Consider the following 22,279-nt stretch of genomic DNA (forward strand, 5'->3'; position numbering starts at 1 on the left):
TTATTTTTTTAAAACATTTATTCACCTTTGAGAGACAGAGAGTAATTGGGGGGGAGAGGGGACAGAAAGAGAGGGAGACACAGAATCAGAAGCAGGCTCCAGGCTCCAAGCTGTCAGCACAGAGCCCAACGCGGGGCTTGAACCCAAGAATCGTGAGACCATGACCTGAACGAAGTCAGACACTCAATCGACGGAGCCACCCAGGCGCCCCAAATTTGATCATATTCTTTAGTAGAAGGTCAGAAGATAATTGACAGAACTGTTGGTGAGTCCATAGCTATCTCAAAAAGGAAAACGCAGAACACACATTTAAAAAAAATCAAGTTACACAGAATGAAATAGATAATCCTGAACAGTAATCATAGAAATGGAAGAGAAAAGGAAACTCAAGACATCATTTCATAAATTACCTTTCTTCTTGCTGTGATAACACCAAATATGGTGAGGTTACAGTAGAACTGGTATAATCCTGGTAATATGATTAACTTTTTCTGGAAAATAATTTGGCAATAGATAGTAAAAGCAGTACAAAATTCGTGGGGTGCCTGGGTGGCTCAGTCAGTTGAGCATCTGACTTGATTTTGGCTCATGTCATGATTTCACAGCTTGGGATTCTCTCTCACCCTTGCTCTCTGCCCCTCCCCAACTTGTGCTGTCTCTCTCAAAATAAATAAATAAACTTAAAAAAAAAAAAAAAAAGGCAATACAAAATTTCAGACCTGTTAGCTCAAGGAGCCCAATCCTGGGAATTTATCCTAAAGGAGGAATTCAACCAAAGAATAAACCTGCAAATGTTAACATGTTGTCAATAGGAATGTCTATGATGGAAGGAAAGAAACTGGAAACAACATGTATGCTTGGATAAGTAATACCACAATGAGAAAAAAAGCTGTCTCCATGTCTTTCAGAATGTAGACAGGACCAGAAGGACTTCTGGAGTCAGAGGTGAAACAGCAGAGAAGCAGCCCAGCAAGAACAGCCCTATGTAGAGCTCTGGCTCAGCCCTCTAGGCCAGGGAGTAACACCGATGACAAGGAGGGCAGTCTAGGAGAGGGACCAGCAGCTGAGCCCAACATGGAAAGAATGAGGACAGGTATAAAAGAAATGTTGAAAAATGATGGCAAGCTGCTAATGTTTGAGACAAGACAATGACAATATGGATCACCTGGGACACAGTGGCATCTCATCTAAACACCGTGTTAGTTATTACACACCAAAAGCCTTCCTTGTGTTTCTGTGCTTGTTTGTACTTTCCAAATTCTCTGCAATAAATACATATTACATTTATTATTATATATAATTATATATTACATGTTATATAGGTAACATTATTTACATAATTGGAAAAATGTTCTATGGAAAGAGTATAATAAAACACTAGAATCTATTCCTTGCTACTCAAAGTGTGACAGCTTGTTAGAAGTACAGAATCTTGGACTCCTGCACAGACCCAGTGAGTCAGAATCTGCAGGTTAACAACAAATTCACAGGTGGTTCCCACATGTATTTATAGTCTGAGAAGCACTGCTCTGGTTCCTTCTGCTCCACATCCCCCAAAGTGTGTGAGGCATGAGAACCTACCAGACTCTGCTGTGGCCTTCCTAGGTGCAGACATGTTGTCCCCACGCCCGGATTAGATGGGTAAAAGGCTTCTGCAGGTACTGAGCCTTGTGCTTTGAGAGTCAGGCAGAAGTTCTGATTAGTATCCTGGGGCCAGCACACAATTGTTGTTCACCTGGTCAAACACACAATGCAAAGAAATTTCTATTAGATTATTACTGATATTTACCCAGTCACTGTCACTCGATGACTTAATTCTTTGAATGCCACACTTATGCTAAAGTAGGTGTTGGGGATTCAATATTGAATGGATAAGAACTGACTACAGAGCCCGTCTTCAAATAGTTCATGTTCAATCTATAAAAAATCCTCAGATAGAATAAGCATGTTTTCTTTTCTAATCTTTGCCTGTAAATAATAGGCCTGTAAAATCATGGTACATTACTCCTTCTGGTTAAAACCTAGAGTACTTTTTGTTTGGCAACTTCTCCATTAACTACCTGCAAATGATATGGGATTGCTGTAATCTGAATCTAAAAGTTAATGTTTTGAAACATATTTTATTTTTTTTAATTTCTTTAAATGTTTACTTCTGAGAGAGAGAAATAGAGACAGAGCATGAGCAGAGGGAGGGGCAGAGACAAAGGGAGACACAGAATCCTAAGCAGGCTCCAGGCTCTGAGCTGTCAGCACAGAGCCTGACATGAGGCTTGAACCCACAAACCATGAGATCATGACCTGAGCCGAAGTCAGACGCTTAACCAACTGAGCCATCCAGGTGCCCCTGAAACATACAAATTTTAGAATTTTGAGATATAGGATGTTAAAAAAGATTATTTAAAACATGGATATAAGGCAAAAAGGTAGGTGGCATGTCCTTTTAATGTTGACGTTGATATTTAACAGGCCTTTCCAAGGATTATCAATTATGTAGAGAATTGTTAACTACGACTCATTGTTTAAATCCTAGACTTAATAAAATTACATGTTAACCTATAGATTTTTCTTCTAGTAGGAAAGATAACATCATAGATTATCATCTATTGCCCTGTCAGACCTTAAACCAGGCTTTCTAAATCTAACCTAGAGTTCTTATTCTAGCATTCATTCCAATTGCCTATAAAAATCTGGATGATCAAACCTTCTCTGAACTACTTTCACCAACTTCCTGGTTTCTTCATTAATCAATAAATTGAATACAATCTCTGTCATGGTTTCACTTCATATTTTAATGCATCACACTTTTAATTTTATTTTTAAATGCTACTTTGATGAAAGGAAAAAAAAATCTCTTCTTTTTAAAAGGACAGCGGTGGCCTCATGACTGGTACTGTGGTAATGGACTTCAGTGGTGAGCCTTCCTTGGAAGCAGACCTGAGAAGTTAAAGACCTCACTGGTAACTAAGAACCACTGAGAATAATGCCCAAGTTTCTGCCTTCCAAATACATGACTGAAAATATTTAAAATGACACAATCTTAACTAAAGACAAAAAAATGAATATTTTTTAGAAATTTTGCCAGACAATTTTAAGATGCTCTTTGATAACGGGAGATACTCTTAATTAAATATCAGGGTTTAAATATGCTATATACTGGGGGCGCCTGGGTGGCTCAGTCGGTTAAGCGTCCGACTTCAGCTCAGGTCATGATCTCATGGTTTGTGGGTTCAAGCCTCATGTCAGGCTCTGTGCTGACAGCTCAGAGCCTGGAGCCTGCTTCTGATTCTGTGTCTGCCTCTCTCTCTGCCCCTCCCCTGCTCACGCTCTGTCTCTCTGTCTCTCAAAACTAAATAAATGTAAATAAATAAATTAAATAATTTAAATATGCTATATGCTGCATTCCACCAAATCAAACATATAAATGGTCCTGCACTCCAACAGCTCATCATCTTTATGTGAATATACACCCCCACACACACAAGATCTCTCTAGCACACAGGTAAGTAGACTGAAATTCATATTAATCCATACCAACAGTCACCAGTATCAAATCTTTCATATAAGCCAGTACTTCTCCCAGAGCAAACAACTCTGATCAGAAACACATACCCATTTCTAGCATTTATTAGTGCGATGAGTTTGAGACAGCCTATAGAAATATAAAAATAAAACTGGATGAATTTCCCTTCTCTTATACTTGATATAGTATATCACAGGACAAATAGATAAAAGAATATCTTAATTAAGCTGATTAACATTTAATTCAGTTTGTGAGTTGCAGCTACTATAGTAAATCAGCAACAGCATAAGATTATAAAATTCAACAAGTGTGTATTAAAGCCTAGAGGCTCTATAAAGTCTACAAAAGTAAATTACATAATAAAAAACAGAATCTTCACTTATTATAATGCAAAGGAAAACTTCTAAGGGAATATAGTGAAAGCTTCTACCATATTACACACCTCCTCCAATGCTTGACTAAGTAAGCCCCCATCAGGGCTTCCCCCCATAATTTCTGTTTTTTATAATACTTTCTGGACTCATCTCCCCAAGTTGAACCATAAACACCTTGAAGGCAGGAATTTTAACTTGTTGTATCTTCAGTGACTAACACATTCTACACACTCAAGAAATGTTTGATGGGTTAACTAATTATTTAATTCCATGAAAAATGTGTATGCATCTGCATAGCATGCCAAGAACTCTGGGAAGTCCCAGAGGTCAGATCCCTAAATGAAAAGTTTCTCTCCCAACTCCTGAAGACGTTTTCTACACTATAGAAAATCAAGGAATTAACCCTGAGAAGGGGGAAAACATTAAAAAATTATTACTTGCTTTGGGATACAGCACTGAGGACAGACAAATAAAGTTCCAATATGGCACAAAGTGGTCCCATGTGACCACAAGAGGAAGAAAACACGTGTTTGGTTTCCCAAGAAACAAATGCAGGACATTTTTCTTTAGGAGTTAGAGTGACACAGAAGAACCAATGAATACTGTACATATTCTCCAATGCTTAGTTAAGGTGCGATTGTCAGTCTGTCTCACATGCTCTCAAAACTAAAGCAGATGCCAGCAAAGGCCATTCCTGTATATTGGAGTTTATGTTGGAAGCAAAATGCCAAAATATAGTTTGAAATGACATGCTCAGCACCTTGTCCTGACAATTCTAACCTCGAGGGCTGAGTACTTCCAATTTTTTTGAAAATTCTTCTCTGAGACCTGTGTTGGCCTAGAAAGAAGAGAATGAAAGAAATCCAAATGCCCAGTACTGAGTAACTACTGCCCTACCTGAAGTCCACCTCAGGTATAAGAGCTCTTTCCTGTAAAATCTGTATTTCCGGTGACTAAATCCTCAGGGCAAGCTTCTTGGACTAGTATTATGTAGCATGTTTTACGCCACTTAAGAATTGCTTTTAGTTTTGTTGTGTTGTGTTGTGTTTTTTTTTTTTTTTTTAACGTTTATTTATTTTTGAGACAGGGAGAGACAGAGCATGAATGGGGGAGGGTCAGAGAGAGAGGGAGACACAGAATCTGAAACGGGCTCCAGGCTCTGAGCTGTCAGCACAGAGCCCGACGCGGGGCTCGAACTCACAGACCATGAGATCATGACCTGAGCCGAAGTCGGACGCTTAACCGACTGAGCCACCCAGGCGCCCCTTGTTGTGTTTTTTAAAGGATAAGCGTTACTGCTTTTTCCAATTATAAAGATAACCAGTATTCATGTAGAAAGTGAAGTTCCCATCAGGAAATTTCGCTTTTGATCAGTGGCTTACTAGTCACTCTGAAGTATGTGTGTGTGAGGGTCGGGGGGTACAAAGCAGGGAAGGATGAGGTGCTGAAGTGCACAAGAGCCGCTGGCAGTTCTGGCTGGCACAATCAGGCAAGAAAAAGAAATAAAGGTATTCGAATTGGGAAGGACAAAATAAAACTGTCTTTATTCACATGATTAAGATTTGTGTGCATAATTATACCTCAATAAGGCTGATTTTTAAAAAGCCATAAAAAAAGGGGCGCCTGGGTGGCTCAGTCGGTTAAGCGGCCGGCTTCGGCTCGGGTCATGATCTCACGGTCCGTGAGTTCGAGCCCCACGTCGGGCTCTGTGCTGACAGCTCAGAGCCTGGAGCCTGTTTCAGATTCTGTGTCTCCCTCTCTCTGACCCTCCCCTGTTCGTGCTCTGTCTCTCCCTGTCTCAAAAATAAATAAAACGTTAAAAAAAAGCCATAAAAAGATAATCTACTTCAGTAAGAGTAAAATAAAACACAGAGGTGATTGTGCTAAAATGATTTTAAAAATCAAGTTGTTAATGGAAGTTTAAACATTAAAGAGCTGTTATCCACCATCATGGAAATGAGAGAACTGTTACCCCTTCGCGGGTCTTTACCATCTTGTTTGTATTTTAAAGCACTGGAAGTCTGTGTCAACAATGCTCAGTCACTTGCAACCCAGGGACTGACATAGTTACCATGAGCCACACTCTGAGCAAATACTTTTTCAATTATTAGAATGGCATTAGTAAAAATAACTACTTACTAACAACATTTGAAAATGACTTCATTACCTAGATGTTTCTGCTATTTAGGTGCCAAGACAAACAATCTTCTACTGCTTGTTTCATTCACGACATAACTTGCTTTGGCATCTTCCCTCGAACCCCCTGAACATCATATCCATCTGTTGTTCTTCTTTTTTTATCTTCCCTCTTACCTTCCTCTCGCTCTTTAGGAAATAAAGTTTGCCAGTAACTACGTGAGAGTGCCTGCCTGTTTCAAAATATGTAGCTCCTGTACCTTTAAGCAATAGACCTTGGCTTGTATATCCCAAGGAACTATTTATTTATAGGGTACAGCTGAGCCTTTCCATAACTAAGATTATGTCAGTCACAAACATATACACATGACATACGTGTGCAGACAAGAGTTGACATAGCAGGCCTTAGGCTGCCACACTTAGAAAAACCTACTTGCAAGCCCTTGGTTGTCATCCGGGAACTTTCCTGGCAAAGTCATTTCCAGGATTGCCCTAAATGAGAAGTCATTTATTTCCCTAAATGAGAAGAGTGACTCACTGTGCCTACACTGTATAAATGATGTGGTGTATGCTGAACATCTGTTTTCCTTCTGGACATCTGGAATTTCAGTGACCACCATCAGTCACACAAATACTGTGTGTCTTCATGACTGACCCCCAAGAAAGACCCTCAATGCCTAACCTCAGGTGAGCTTCCTAGGTAGACATACTTCACAGGAGCTGTCACAATTTGTTGCTGGGGGAATTAAATACATTCTGTGTGACCCCACTAAGAGTGGACTCTGGAAAGCTTGCACATGGTTTCCTCCTGCAAAGGACTGAATGTTTGCGTCCCTCCAAAATGCATATGTTGAAACCCTAATCCCAATGTAATGGTATTTGGAGGTGGGGTCTTTGGGAGGTAGGTCGTGAGAGTGAGACCTCATGAATGGGATTAGGGCCCTTAGAGGAAGCAGAGAGCTCTCTTTCCACCAGTGAGGACACAACAAGAAGATGGAAGTCTGCAACCCGGAATAAAGTCCTCATCAAAACCTGACCATTCTGGCACCTTGATCTTGGACTTTTAGTGTCCAGAACTGTGAGAAAGAAATGTTTGTTGTTTAAGCTACTCAGTTTATGGTATTTTGTTGAAGCAGCCTGAACTCGGACAAAAATTGGTTCTGAGAAGTGGGGGTGCTGCTGTAATCCAGGAGTGCTTTAGAACCGGGTAATGGGTGGAGGCTGGAAGAGTTTCAAGGTGCATGCTAGAAAAAGCCTAGACTGCCATGAAAGGACTTCTAAAGGCAATTTTTGTGAGAGCTCAGGAAGCAAAGAAGAGTGCTACAGACAAAGTTTCCATTTTCTTAGAGAATACATAAGTAACCACGAATAGAATTTTGGTAGAAATATGGATGGTAAAGGTGATTCTGATGAGGTCTCAAACTAAAATGAGGAACATGTCACTGCACAATGTTAAAGGGTCGAGGGGAAAAGGTGGACAACATATATGAACAGGTAGAGAATTTAAGTAGAGTGACAGAAACTACTTTAAAAAAATCAAATGGAAATGCTAGAAATAGAAAACAATATCAGAGATAAAGGATTTCTTAGATGGATCTATTAGAAGACTGAACACAGCTGAAGAGAAAAATCGTAAGCTTGAAGACAGGTAAATAAAGATGATCCAAAATGAAATAAGCAGATGAGTGAAAATCAGAAGATCGTTCAAAAGTAGTGGATCATTATCGAATGGCCTAATTTCTGTATAAGTGGAGTCACCAAGAGAGAGAATGCCTGAGAAATGTCCATAATTAATAGATGATAAGAAATCACAAATCAAAGATGTGTTCAGAACCTCAATTCGGGGGAGGGGGGAGTGTATGGATTACACACATCATAGTCCACATGCTGACAAACAAAGATATTGTGGAAATCTGGGAGGGACCTATGAAAAAACTGACAGAATTCAGGGTCAGCATACTTGCACTAAAAGATGTTAAAAGAAGTTCTTCAAGAAGAAAAGTAGGCCACAGATGGAAATTTGAAGTTACATGCCAAACATGTGGAAAATACCAAAAACGGTAAGAATGCCAAAGAATGGTAAAAATATACAGGATTTTTTAATCTCTTTAAAAGATAATTGCGACTTCGGGTTTAGCTTTAACAGGCAAAGAGCTAGGAAGTCATCACTCTCATCTTCACAAGAAAAAAAGATGAAGAAAGTAAAAATCAATGACTTTTCTTAGATCCACCAGCGGACTGAGGTGGCAGAGAAAATCGCCACCCCAAATCTGGAGAGACAGGCAGATACAGACAAGTGCTGCTGAGATCAGCTTACCTACAACAGAGGCATCAGAGCCGGTAGGGAGTAGGGAGAATTAAGCTCACTGCTTTTACAAAGTGCTGTAGGCTGAGCGTGGACTACTTTGAAAGTGAAAAACCCCTGAGGTGAAGGAGGTCAGAAGGTACAGACTTCCAGTTATAAAGTAAACAAGCCCTGGAGATGTCACATACAGCAGGTGACTAGAGTCAATAAAACTGTAGTGTATATTTGAAAGTTGCTCAGAGAATGGGTCTTGAAAGTTCTTACCACAAGAAAAGAATTATAATTGTGTGGTGACAGATGTTATTTAGTCTTATTGTGCTGATCTCCCAATATATACAAATATCGAATCATTATGTGGTTCACCTGAAATTAATATAACATTCCATGCCAATTCTATCAATTCTTTAAAAAATGGGAAAAAGACAGAATTCGCCTAAAGGAGGGAAAGAAATTGACAACACGCCTTGAAAATAACCCAACATGATTAAATAACAGGAAAATGCAAAATAAAACTGCAGTAAGATACCATTACTCCCCCAACTAGAAATCCCAAAATTACAAAGGCTAAAAATTGGAAGTGTTGACAATGATTTGGAAAAATTACAAGTGTTGGCAATGATCTGGACAAATTATGTATTCTCACGTATAGTGGGAGAGTGTAAAATGATACAAATGCTTATAAGTAAAGTGTGGCAGTTTCTTTTTACATTACATATGTACTTACCACAGAAGCAGCATGCTCACTCTTAGATATTTACTAAGAAAAATTTATTAAGCAAAATGAAAACTTACACGCACATAAAGACTTGTTCATCAATGTTCATAGCAGTGCTTTTCATAATAATTCCAACCTTAAAACAGTCCAAATGCCCCTCACTGGATGATGTATAATCATAGAATGGAATGAAATACTGTTCCAAAATAAAAAGGGGTGAAGTGAAAAAAAACAAAAAAACAAACAACTGAGGGTCCAGACTTGGAAAAGCCTCAATACTTATATGAATTTTAGCTCCAAGAACTGCACTGGGTTCCCATGATAAAAAAAATTTTAAAAAATACCCTTGTGTTTTAGATGGGGGAGGGGAGAACAGCGTAACCTATCTGGGACAATTTGGACAATAGGGACAATTTGCATTGTCCCTAAAGCATTCTCCATAACAAAGGCCTGCACTCCAAGGAAGAGTACTTGACTAGAGCTTTATCTGACCTGGAGGAAGAGCTACCTCCAACTCTAGCCTCCTCTAGCCATCTGTCTTAGGTAAAGAGATAAGAAAAGAGACTAATCAACAATTCAGAAAATCACATCCTAAGGACTCAGGACCACCAAAAATACAAGATCTAATCCTAAAATTACACAATGCTTTTCTTCCTCAAAGCCCTACCATATCATCTAGGCTTCAGTATGCTAGCATATGTTAGCAGTGCATTATAATTGAAAAAGCTGCAAGCTGCAAGTTACAAACTCTATGTAAGGAAAGTTCTTGGGAAAACCTAGAGACAACAGAGGTATGGAAAGATTTTTTTTTAAAGAAAGAAAAAGAAAGAAACTAGAAGAAACTGCAAGCTCTGACACCTACAGCTATAGGAAACATTAGACAAGAGTCCAGTTTCCAGCCAGACTGACACAAAATCTCACTCTAAAAGCCTAAAGGAGTGCCTGGGTGGCTCAGTTGGTTGGGCAGCTGACTACAGCTCAGGTTATGATCTTGCAGTCTGTGAGTTCGAGCCCCACGTGGGGCTGTGTGCTGAGAGCTCAGAGCCTGAAACCTGCTACCAATTCTGTGTCTCCCTCTCTCTGCCCCTTCCCTGCATGCTCTCTCAAAAATAATAAACATAAAAAAAAAATTTAAAGCCTAAGGACCTCAGTTCTTATTACTCAAATACTATGTCTGACTTTCAAGAAAAATTACAAAACATTCTAAACAAGGAAAAGAAAAACCTTACCATCTAAAGAGACAAAGCAAGTTCAGAACTAGATTCCAATATGACACACATATCCAGTAGGGATTTAACAAAAACTAAGAGCTCTAGGAAAAAGAAGTAATAATGTGTAAGAATATATGGGTCATGGACACAAACAGATGGCAAACTGTAAAAACAAATAAATAAATAGGAAATGTTCAAAGTAAAAAACACTGTAACATAAATGAAAAATGCTTGTGATGAACTCATCAGTAGATTGGGCCTGGTTGCAGAAAGAATCAGCAAGCTTGAAGACACGTCAACAGAAACCTCCCAAACTAAAAAGAAAGAGAAAAAAGAAAGGGTGTGGGGGATAGAACAAAATATATATGAACTACTGGACAATTTTAAAAAGTGTAACATATGTATAATGGGAATGCCAGAAGGAGCATAAAGGAAGGGAGGGAGGGAAGAAGAGAGGGAGGGAAGAAGGTGGGGAAGGAAGGAACAGAAATACCTGAAGTAAAAATAATCAAGACTTTCCTCAAATTAATGACAGACATGAAACCACAGAACCAAGATGCTCAGAAAACACCAAGGAGGATAAATATCCAAAGCATATTATATTCAAACTGAAGAAAACCAAAGACAAAGAGAAAATCTTGAAAGAAGTGAGAAGGGGGGTAAATACAATACCTATAGAGGAACAAAGACAAGATTTACATCTGATTTCTTGTAAGAAACCACACAAACAAGAAGACCATAGAGTACTTTAAATGATGAAAGGAAAAAAAAACCCAATTTAGAATTCTGCATACAGTGAAATTATCCTTCCAATGTGAAAGAGAAATAAAGACTTGCTCAAACAAACAAAAACTAGGGGATTTTTCCCAGACCTCCACATAAGAAATTTTAACAAAGTTCTTCAAAGAAAGGAAAAGGCCAGAAACTAAGAACATCACAGAAAGAATAAATGAAGGTCAAGTAGAATCTCTTGTTTTTCCTATTCCTAATTGATCTAATAATTTTTCAAGTAATAATGGCAACAATGTACTGGGTGATTATAGCATATGGATAAATGAAATGAATGAGCAATGTCATAAGGGATAGGAGGGAAAAATTGGGACTACTGTGTAATAAGATAAATATGTAAGGCAAAATGGGGAGTACCCATGAAACAGCATAATGTTATTTGAATGTAGACTTACACTTATTATAAATGTATACTGCAAACACTAAGGTAACCACTAAAAAAATTAATTTTTTAATTAAGAGGACAGAAAATGATTTACCATAAGTGACTGACCACAAAATGATCAATTAAAATCAAGGAAGGCAGAAAAATGGAGGAAGATAAAGAAACAAAGAACAAGTACAAGTAGAAAACAGTTACAAATACAGTAGATATTGACCCCACTATATTATTATCACTTTAAATATGAATAGTCCAATAAATACATTCACATGTCAGAGTAGACTTTTTAAAAACCTCCAATATAACTTGTCTCTCAGAACCCCACTTTAAATATAAAGACAAAGATAGATTTTTTAGATAGGGAAAGAAATAGATATAGCATGCTAACACTAATCAAAAGGAAGCTAGAGTATCTATATTAATCTCAGGCAAAGCAGACTCCAGAACAAGGAAAATTACCAGAGACGAGAGGTGGCACTACATAATGATAAATCGTCCATTCTCCAAGAGGATATAACAATCCTTAACAGGTACACATCTAACAAAGTGTCAAAATATGTGAGGCAAAAAGTAATAAAACTACAAAGAGAAATAAACAAATCCACTATTTTAGTTATAGAAATCAGCACCTTTCTATCAGTAGTGGACAGATTCAGCAAGCAGAAAATCAGTAAGGATACAGTTGAGCTGATCAACACAAGCAATCAACTGTATCTGACATTTATCAAATACTTCCTTCAACAATAGCAGAATGAGCACTCTTATCAAGCTTACATGGAACATTCACAAAGACAGGTCACACCTCAAGCCACAAAACACACTTCAAGACAAATTGGAAAGAGTATAAATCATACAAAATATGCTCTCAGAACACTGTGAAATTAAACTAGAAATAAGTAACAGAACGATAGCTGGGGATTAAACAACATGTGATTAGATAACACAGAAGTCAAAGAAGTCTCAAGAGAAATTTTAAAATATTTTGAACTAAATGAAAATTGAAATACAACTTATCAAAATTTGTGAGATACAGCAAAAGCAATGCTTAGGAATAAATTTAAAGTACTAAATACATATATTTAAAAAAGAAAGATAAAATCAATAACTAAGCTTCTACCTCAAGACATTAAAGAAAAAGGGGCAATATAAACCTAAAACAAGCAAAGAAAGAATAAAAATTAAAGCAAATATAAATGAAGTTGATAACACCAAATCAATAGAGAAAATCAATAAAACCAAAAGCTGGTTCTTTGTAAAGATAAATAAAATAGATAAACCTATAACCAGGATAACCACGGAAAAAAGTGAGCCAATGCCAAGTACTAATATCAGAAATAAAAAAGGATTATCACTACTGATTCTACGGACATTAAAAGGATAAGAGAGGAATATTATCATGCCCTCATATTTGATAACTCAGATTAAAGAGATCAATTCCTTATAAAACATAAACTACCAATATTCACAAAAGAAAAAGTTGATCATCTGAATGAGCCTATGTCTATAAAAGAAATTCAATCAATAAATATATACCAATTACCTCCAATCTCTTCCATAAAACAGAATCATAGAGAACACTTTCTAACTCATTCTATAAAGCCAACATTGCCCTAACATCAAAACCAGATGAAGACATTAAAAGAAAAAAAAAAAAAAACTATAGGCCAAAATCACTCATGAACACAGATACAAAAATCAACAAAACTATCAGCAACTGAATCCAAAAATATATCAAAATAATTATAACCATGACCAGCAAAACTTATTCCAAGTATGCAAGGTTGGCTCAACATGTGAAAACCAACTGACGTAATGCAACAAAACAGTCTAAAGAAGAAAAATTATATTATCACGCCAATATACATAGAAAAAACATTTAACAAAATCCAAACACATTCATGATAAAAAAAAAAAAACTCTCAGGAAACCAGGATTAGAGGAGGGGAACGTCCTCAACTTGACAAAGAACATCTACAAAAACATCTACAGGTAACTTAATGATGATAAACTAGATGCTTTCTTCTAAGATGGGGAACAAGGCAAGGATATCCTCTCCCACCACTCCTATTCAAGACCAAATTATAGAAGTCCTACTTAATGCATAACACAAGGGAAATAAAAGATACACAGATTGGTAAGGAAAAAATAAAACTACCTTTCATCTCAGATGACATGATTGCCTAAGAAGAAAATACCAAAGAATCAACAACAACAAAAGAACTCCTGGAGCTAATAAGGAATTATAGCAAGGTTGAAGGTTGAAGTTAATATACAAATGTCAATTCCTTTCCTATATACCAGCAATGAACAAATGAAATTGGAAATAAAAAATACATCATTACATTAGCTTCATCCAAAATGAGATACATAGGCATAAATTTAACAAAATATGTATTGGATGTACATGAAGAACTCTACAAAACTAATGAAAGAAAGGAAACGTCTAAATAAATGAAGAAATATTACATGTTCATGGATAGAAAGACTCAAAATTGTTAAGATCTCAATTCTTCCAAATGTGTTTTATAGAGTCAGTGCAATCTCAGTCAAAATCCCAGCAAGTTGTTTTGTAGTTACCAATAAACTCATGCTAAAGTATATGTACACAATGGAATACTACGTGGCAATGAGAAAGAATGAAATATGGCCTTTTGTAGCAACGTGCATGGAACTGGAGAGTGTGATGCTAAGTGAAGTAAGTCATACAGAGAAAGACAGATACCATATGTTTTCACTCTTATGTGGATCCTGAGAAACTTAACAGAAGTCTATGGGGTGGGGGTGGGGGGGGAGGAAGAAAAAGAAAAAGAGGTTAGAGAGAGAGAGAGCCAAAGCATAAGAGACTCTTAAAAACTGAGAACAAACTGAGGGTTGATGGGGGGTGGGAGGGAGGGGAGGGTGGGGGATGGGTACTGAGGAGGGCACCTTTTGGGATGAGCACTGGGTGTTGTATGGAAACCAACTTGACAATAAATTCCATATTAAAAAAATAAATAAAGTATATGTGAGAAAGCAAAAGATTCAGAATAATCAACACAATACTGAAGAACGAAGTAGGAACTGACACTTCAGGATTTCAAGATTTACTATAAAGATACAGTAATCAATACAGCATGACACGGTGGGAAAAAAAACAAATAGATCAACAGAGAGACCAGACACAGACCCACACAAATTTGGTCAACTGATCCTTGATAAAAGAGCAAATGCAATTCAATAGAGAAAGAACATTCTTTCTGACAAACGGCACTGAAACAACTGGACATCCATATGCCAAAAAAAAAAAAAAAATCTAGACTTTACACTTTTAAAAAATTCATTCAAAATGGATTATAGGCCTAAATGTAAAGCACAAAATTATAAAACTTCTAAAAGATAACTGTATTGGTGCCCAAGGGCTATCATAACAAAGTACCACAAACTGGGTGACTTTAAAAAAAAAAAAAACTGGGGTGCCTGGGTGGCTCAGTCGGTGAAGCATCCGACTTCAGGTCAGGTCATGATCTCGCAGTTTGTGAGTTCGAGCCCCACTTTGGGCTCTGTGCTGACAGTCTGGAGCCTGGAGCCTGCTTTGGATTCTGTGTCTCTGTCTCTCTCTGCTCCTCCTCCTCCACTCTGTCTCTCTCTCTCTCAAAAATAAATAAACATTTAAAAAGTAAAAAAAAAAAAACAAAAAACTCCTAAATAGCTCAACAATTAAAAAAAATATTTAATGGGCAAAAGATCTAAACTGATGTCTCACCAAAGAATATATGCAAATGGAAAATAAGCATATGAAAAGCCGTTCAACATCATATGTCATTAGAGATCTGCAAGTTACAACAATGAGATGTTACTACATACCTATTAGGCCAAAATCCAAAAAAAACTGAGCAAACCAAATGCTGTTAAGGATGGAGATACATTGCTGGGAATGCCAAAATGGTACAGCCACTCTGGAAGACAATTTAGCACATTCTTACAAAGCTAAGCATAGTATTTCCATATGATCTGGCAACTGTACTCCTAGGTATTGACCCAATTGATTTTAAATGTATATCCACACAAAACCCTGTGTTCAAATGTTGATAGCCGCTTTATTCACAATCATCAAAAACAGGGGTGGGGGAGGTGGAGCTGGACATGCCCAAAATGTCCTTCATTAGTTGAATTGATGAACAAACTGTAGTACATCCACCCAATGTAGTATTATTTGGTGATAAAAGGAAATGAGGGGGCACCTGGGTGGCTCAGTAGGTTAAGCGTCCAACTTCAGCTCAGGACATGATCTCACCATTCCCAAGTTCAAGCCCCACGTTGGGCTCTGTGCTGACAGCTCAGAGCCTGGAGCCTGCTTCAGATTCTGTGTCTCCCTCTTTCCCTGCCCTTCCCCCGCTCATGCTCTGGTTCTCTCTCTTTCTCTCAAAAATAAAAAAAATATTAAAAATTTTTTAAAAATAAAGAAAAAGAAAAGAGCTATCAAGCTATAAATAGATATGTAGGCACCTTAAGTGAATGTTGCTAAGGAAAAGAAGCCAGGCTGAAAAGGCCACATACTGGATGATTTCAACTATATTACAAGTCTTTTATCATATATGTATTTTGCAAAATCATCTCCAAGTGTGAGACTTGTCTTTATTCTCTTAACAGTACCTTTCACAGAAGTTTTTAATTTTAATAAAGACTAAATTATCATTTTTTTTCTTTCATGGTGATCCATGGACGATTCCTTTTGGTGTAGTATCTAAAAATTCATTGCTGAAACCAAGGTCACCCGTATTTTCTCCTGTGTGATTGTTGTGGGCAAACTGTATTCCCTAAAAAGATATTTTGAAGTCCTAACCCCCAGTATCTGTGAACATAAACTTTTTTGGAAATAGGCTATTTGCAGACGTAATTAAGGTGAGGTCCTAATGCAATGACTGATGTCCTTTTAAGATAAGGAAAATCTGGACACAGACAGAGGAAGAAATCCATATGACAAGAGAGGCAAAAACTGGAGTGATGTGTCTACAAGCCAAGGACAGCAAGCATTGCTGGCAACCACCAAAAGTTAGGAAGAAGCAAGGAAAGATCCTTCTGTAGAAACTTCAGAGAGAGCATGGCCTTGCTGACAAAATCTCAGAATCTTGCCTCCAGAACTTGAAAGAATACACTTCTGTTTTCTCACAGACATCCAGTCTGCGGTACTTTGTTATGGCAACCCTAAGAACCAATACATATTTTGGTACCATGAAGTACAGGGTTGCTATAATAGATACCCAAAAAAAATGTGGAAGTGGCTTTGTAATTAGGTAATGGATAGAGGACATAAGAGTGTTGAGGCACATTATAGAAAAAGCCTAGTCTGCCTTGAAAAGACTGTGGGTAGAAATGTGGACATTAAAGGCGACTCTGGTGAGGGGTCAGAAAGAAAAGAGGGGAATGGTGTAAAAAGCATCTCCAGTCTTCGATAATACATGTACCGTCCAAGAAAAGAATGTTGCTAGAAACATAAACTTTAAAGGTTCTTCAGGCTAGGCCTTAGAAGGAAATAATGAGACGCCTGGGTGACTCAGGCGATAAGCATCCAACTCTTGATTTCGGCTCACGTCATGATCTCATGGTTTGTGAGATCAAACCCCACATCAGGCTCTGTCCTGACAGTGTGGAGCCTGGAGCCTGTTTCAGATTCTGTGTCTCCCTCTCTCCCTGCCCCTCCCCTGATTGTGCTCTGTTTATCTCTCTCTCAAAAATAAATAAACATTTTTTAAAAATTTTTTCCAAAGGAAATAATGAATATATTATTGGATACTGGAAGAAAAGCAATCATTGTTACAAAGTGGCAAAAACTGCCTGAAATGTGTTCTACTGTTGGGTCGAAGTAGAACTTGTAACTATAGTTGCCTTAAACAAAGTGGAGGTGAGGGGCACTGACCACCCCCGCCCCCGCCATGGTAAAAAATACACCTATAACTTTTGACTCCCCCAAAACGTAACTACTTATACTCTACTATTGACTAGAAGCCTTACCAATAACACAGAGTCAATTGACACATCTGAATGTATCATATCTACGGATATATCACATCTGTATGTCTCATATACTGTATTCTTAAAGTAAGCTAGAGAAAAGATGATGTTATTTAAAATATATTAAGAGAAAATACACTTATAGTACTACATTTATCAAAAAAAAAAACCCCACATATAAGTGGACCCATGCAGTTCAAACCCATGTTATTCAAGGGTCAACTGTAATGAACTTGGATATTTAGCTGAAGATATTCCTAAGCAAAGTGTAGAAGATGTGACCATGGGTTCTCCTTGCTGCCTATATAAGAAAATGCAAGAGGGAAGAGATAAATTGAGAAAGGAATTGTTAGGCAAAATGGAACCAGCATTTGATGATTTGGAATATTCTCAACCTATCCAATATATCATGCTCTGGAAACAAGACTAAAGGTATGGTTTGACAAAGTTCGGTAAGAGCATGTCCCTGCTAATAACTTGATTTCAGACTTCTAGCTTCCAGAACCGTGAAAGAATGCATATATTAGGACACTAAGAGCACAAACCACACAAGAAAAAATTGGAAGACTCTTAAAAATTTTTCTTAATCCCATTCTTCAAAAGATAACATTAAGAAAATATAAAGATAAGCCACACACTGGAAGAAACACCTATATGGAAAAGGACTTGTATTCCAAACATGTAAAGACCCTTATAAACTCAAGAAGACAAACAACCCAAGTTTTTTTTTTTTAATGAGCAAAATATTTGAATAGACACTTCACCAAAGAAAAAACTACAGATGGTAAATTAAACATAGGAAAAAAACACTCAACACCATTTGTCAACAGGAAAATGCAAAAGGAAACAATGAGATGCCACTACACACTTATCAGGATGGCTAAAATGAAATACAATCACACGAACAATACAAAGCAATTCTGGCAAAAATGGAACAACTGGAACTCTGATGCACCGCTGTCAGGACCCCTTTACTCACTACCTTGCTTTAGTTTTCTTAAAAGCACTTTTCATTACCTTAAGATTTACCTATGTATGCAAGTCCTTGTGTATCTGCTCATATGTGTACTGTCTATCTCCCTCCGTATAAGTACCATGAGGCTGGTGACCTGGTCTGTCTTGTCACCACAGTGTCACCTCAACACCAAGATGGATGGTAGAAAGTGGGCACTCAATGCATATGTATTAAAAGGCAGTAAGAAGCAGAAAGAAGTGACACAAAGATAAGTAAATTTGCAAAAGCAAGGAACCCAGTCATAGCAGCCCAAAGAGGGGCAACCTGATGTAAAAGAAAGTAAATTTAGACCGCCAGGACTGTGCGCATTCGAATTATCTGGGGAGCTCTGCAAAATACCGACTGCAGGTCACATCAAATGAATGAAATCAGAGAATGGGGTCCAAGTATTGATCATTAAAGTTCTCCAGGTGATCCTAGTGTGCAGTCAAGATTAAAAACTACTGAGGAAATGGAACCTAGGCTTTGGAGCTGTACCTACTTGGGTGAAAATCTTGGGCAAGTGACATAACCTCCCTCTGCCCCAAAAATCTCATCTATAAAATGGGAACAATATATACCTCCCAAAGACTGAGGTTCTATATAAAGCTCTAAGTAAATGTTAATGTGCCTCTCCAGGGCAAGCTTGATGAAATCTTCATTGCTTGGTATGACAAATGCTAATTCAATCATCAGTTCATATCTTCCATTGTTACCTGATTATTGAAGTGAACATTTGCATTGGTGAAGTTTAGAAATGCTAACTTTCTCAGTGTTCTGATGATAAGATGCCACCTGAAGCTATGTCCATTTTAAATCTATGAGTAACTAAACTTTGAAGGGAAATCTAATTTATTATTTATACCAGCGACTCTCAAACCTGGATGCAGGTTAGAATCAACTTAAGCTTTTTTAAAAATAACCCATACCAAATGTCCAGACCATGCGAAAGCCCATTAAATCAAAATCCTTGGGGTAGGTCCAGAGCATGAATATTCTTTAAAAGGCTAATTGATCTGTAATTCTAAAACACAGTCAGGGCTGAAAAATACTTATTTGCACTAATGACACCCCATGCTAACTACATATCCGAGTCATTTGTGGAGCTCTCAAAAAAAAATAGATGGATTCCAGAATCCTGCCATAACTTAGTGATTCCGAGTCCATGGACATGGAACTTGTCATTTTGCAAAGCATCATAAAACTTCCCCCTGGTGATTCTGACAGAAACCCGCAGGGAAACACTACTTTATACTATGAATTTACTCTCCCTGTTGTGTACCAGCAAAGGTCATTTAGAACTTTCCTGGCATGTTTAGAACTTTCATGGCCGCCCATGCCAAGCCTTCTCAGTTTCTTTTAATCAGTAACTGATGCAATACATCACAGCAAGTCTAAAGTCTACAGACCTTTTCAAAACATTTTCATGTGCAGACTACTGACCAACATCATTTACCACACACTGTGCCCAGCACCAGCTATGCAGTCCGCTGGCCTTTCTAACCAAATCCCATTAGGCTGCCGATTTGGGAATGGCAAAATGGAATGCCCAGGCCTCATTTCCCTTTAAGTGGTATGTGATACCAGGACTAATGACATTAACCTCACTGGTCAGATGAGTCTGAGTGAAATCCAAGTTGTTTTCTGCACCTAGAGGCAAACTTAAATTTGCTTCCCTCAGACATAATAAAATCTAAGGAAAGGTGATCTCTTAATTAGGAGCATTAACAGAGTGCCCTGTAATTTTCAAACTCTACTAAACCCAGCAGCAGGACCCTTAGTGAATGATTTTAGGGGAGTCAATCAGTACACATATCACCCTGGCTGCATTACCAGATGGTAATAGCATTTAAACAACCAGGCATTATTCTTAAGCTTATTAAATACATTAATTCATGTGATCCTCAAAATAACCCTATTGAGCACATACTGTACTTTTATTATTCCCATTTCATGAGTTAAAAAAAAAAATGCACACGGAAGTTAAATGAGTTGTCCAAAGACACAGAGCCAGTAAGTGGCAGTTTTTGAACCCAGGCAATTTGCTTCAGTCTGTTACCTTAACTAGTAGATGAGTGATGGCCAAACAATCTTTAAAAAAATTTAAAAAAAATGTTAAGTTAGTCCGCAGCAAACACTGGATATCAGACTATGTGTACTGTGGGTAAGTGACTTAACCTCTCTGTGCCATTTCTGCACATGAAAAATAGAGATGACAGTACCTGCCTCAGTGAGTTGGGGTGAGGATTAAACAAGACAATGCATGTGATGTGCTTAGAACGGTACTTGATTATTTTTAAGAGCTGTCAATGTCAGCCATTATTGTTATTTGTACCATAATACGGCCCAAGTGGTTGGGGAGAAATGACAACCTACTAAACTGAAAATCCTCTCTGGTGATCTTAGATCTGTAGGTTCTGTAAAGTCCCAGTATATCAGACCCGATAGGAAACGCAAAACAGACTTTCACGAGAACTTTGTAACTGTTACTGTGACAAAGCCCCAGCCCATCCAGGCCAAGACTGAATGAGTCTGCCAGGGACAGCCCCGTTTGCTATAGTTTAGCCTTTTTTAGCCAACATCCCCAATTATCAGGCTATATAAATACAACACACTAGGAGACAGACTTCGAAATAGCTGCAAACAGTGGACTCAGGTTTGAATGGAGAGGACCCTGTCAGTTGCTAAAGGTCAGCACCCCTCCCCTGGTTATATTTGCATAAACCAAAAGAAAAACAAAACAAGAGCTCAAAAATAGGTAACATTCATCATGTGCTTGCCACTTATTAAATGTTTTCCATATGTTGCTTCATTTAATCCTCAAAACACCGTTCCAGGGGCTAACATTCCCAGAGAAAACCACACAACCCCACTGGTCGATCTCACTCTGAATTCATTTCTACACACCTCGAACAGGTATTCAACACTGCCTGACAGTCCAATCCCATTTCCCTAGTCACTTCACTTCTCCACTCTGCAGAAGGACTACGTCACATGCGTCTCCTCAAGAGTCTAACACCTCTTCTCCTCTCCCCTACTGTCCTTTCAGTCAATGACTGCATTACAGACAGATGGTGCTACTACCACCTGCCTGCATCTGCACCTGTTGTCTCAGCTTCCCCTCTAGTGATACTGGAATATGTGCTCCTGATCAATTCAAAGCCAACCACCCACCTGCTCTGGATCTCCTCCCCTCTCAGATACTCAACGACCTACCCCTGCAATGTTCCCCTCTCTCATCTGCATCATTTCTCCCTTTCTAGGAGTTCAATCCTACTGGCATATAAATATATTCTAGTTTCTTCTATCTTGGAAAAAAAAAAAAAAACCACTTGACCTAAAGGCCCCTCTAGTCCAAAAAGTTATTCTTGTTAAAATGATTAAAATCCTAATTCCAAATCCATCTTACACAGTGGCATTCGCCACAGTTAACCACCACTTCCTTCTTTTTTTTTGGCTTCCCTTTTTCTTTTCTGGGTACACTCTCAACCTAGGTGGTTTCAGCCAGTCCCTTAGTTTAAATACCATCTATGTGGTAGTGATTCCAAAGCCCTGACATCGCACAGGATTTCAGATACAAATTTCCAATGGCCTCTCTGGCATCTCAACTTAAAAATCTACTAGATTTGTCATGTATATTTCACCATAATAAAACAAAATAAATCTACAAGGTGACAGATGGAGAGAGGGATGGAGAGATAAATCAATATGTGAGAAAAAAAAAAAAAAAAACAAGAACAAGTGTGGTTAAATGTTAGTGGTGGGACCTAGGTGGCGGGTATACAGAGTTCAGTGGAAAATTCTTTCCAACTATGTTGTTTGTATGTCGCACGTTGGGGGAAAACCTAGTAGGCATCTCAAA

At 38.0% G+C, this 22,279-nt stretch overlaps 1 protein-coding gene across 5 annotated transcripts in view; it reads right to left on the reverse strand.

Annotated features, from left to right (window-relative positions):
* The window catches only part of PTPN20 (protein tyrosine phosphatase non-receptor type 20), a 115,110-nt gene that overhangs the window by 88,935 nt on the left and 3,896 nt on the right, over nucleotides 1–22,279 (reverse strand). For 3 of the 5 annotated variants that reach the window (XM_053909682.1, XM_019444858.2, XM_019444859.2), the window contains exons 2-3: nucleotides 1,582–1,735; nucleotides 1,215–1,262 (exon numbers count right to left, since the gene is read on the reverse strand). In XM_053909682.1, the coding sequence (XP_053765657.1) occupies nucleotides 1,215–1,262; nucleotides 1,582–1,615 (82 nt within the window). In that variant the 5' untranslated portion in view covers nucleotides 1,616–1,735. Of the gene's footprint in view, nucleotides 1–1,214; nucleotides 1,263–1,581; nucleotides 1,736–22,279 lie in introns of those variants that run through there. The other 2 variants (XM_019444861.2, XM_053909684.1) reach the window with 2 other exon arrangements.

Source organism: Panthera pardus, unplaced genomic scaffold, assembly GCF_024362965.1.
Source record: "Panthera pardus isolate Hobbes unplaced genomic scaffold, ASM2436296v1 HiC_scaffold_22, whole genome shotgun sequence".
Lineage (NCBI taxonomy): Eukaryota > Metazoa > Chordata > Mammalia > Carnivora > Felidae > Panthera > Panthera pardus.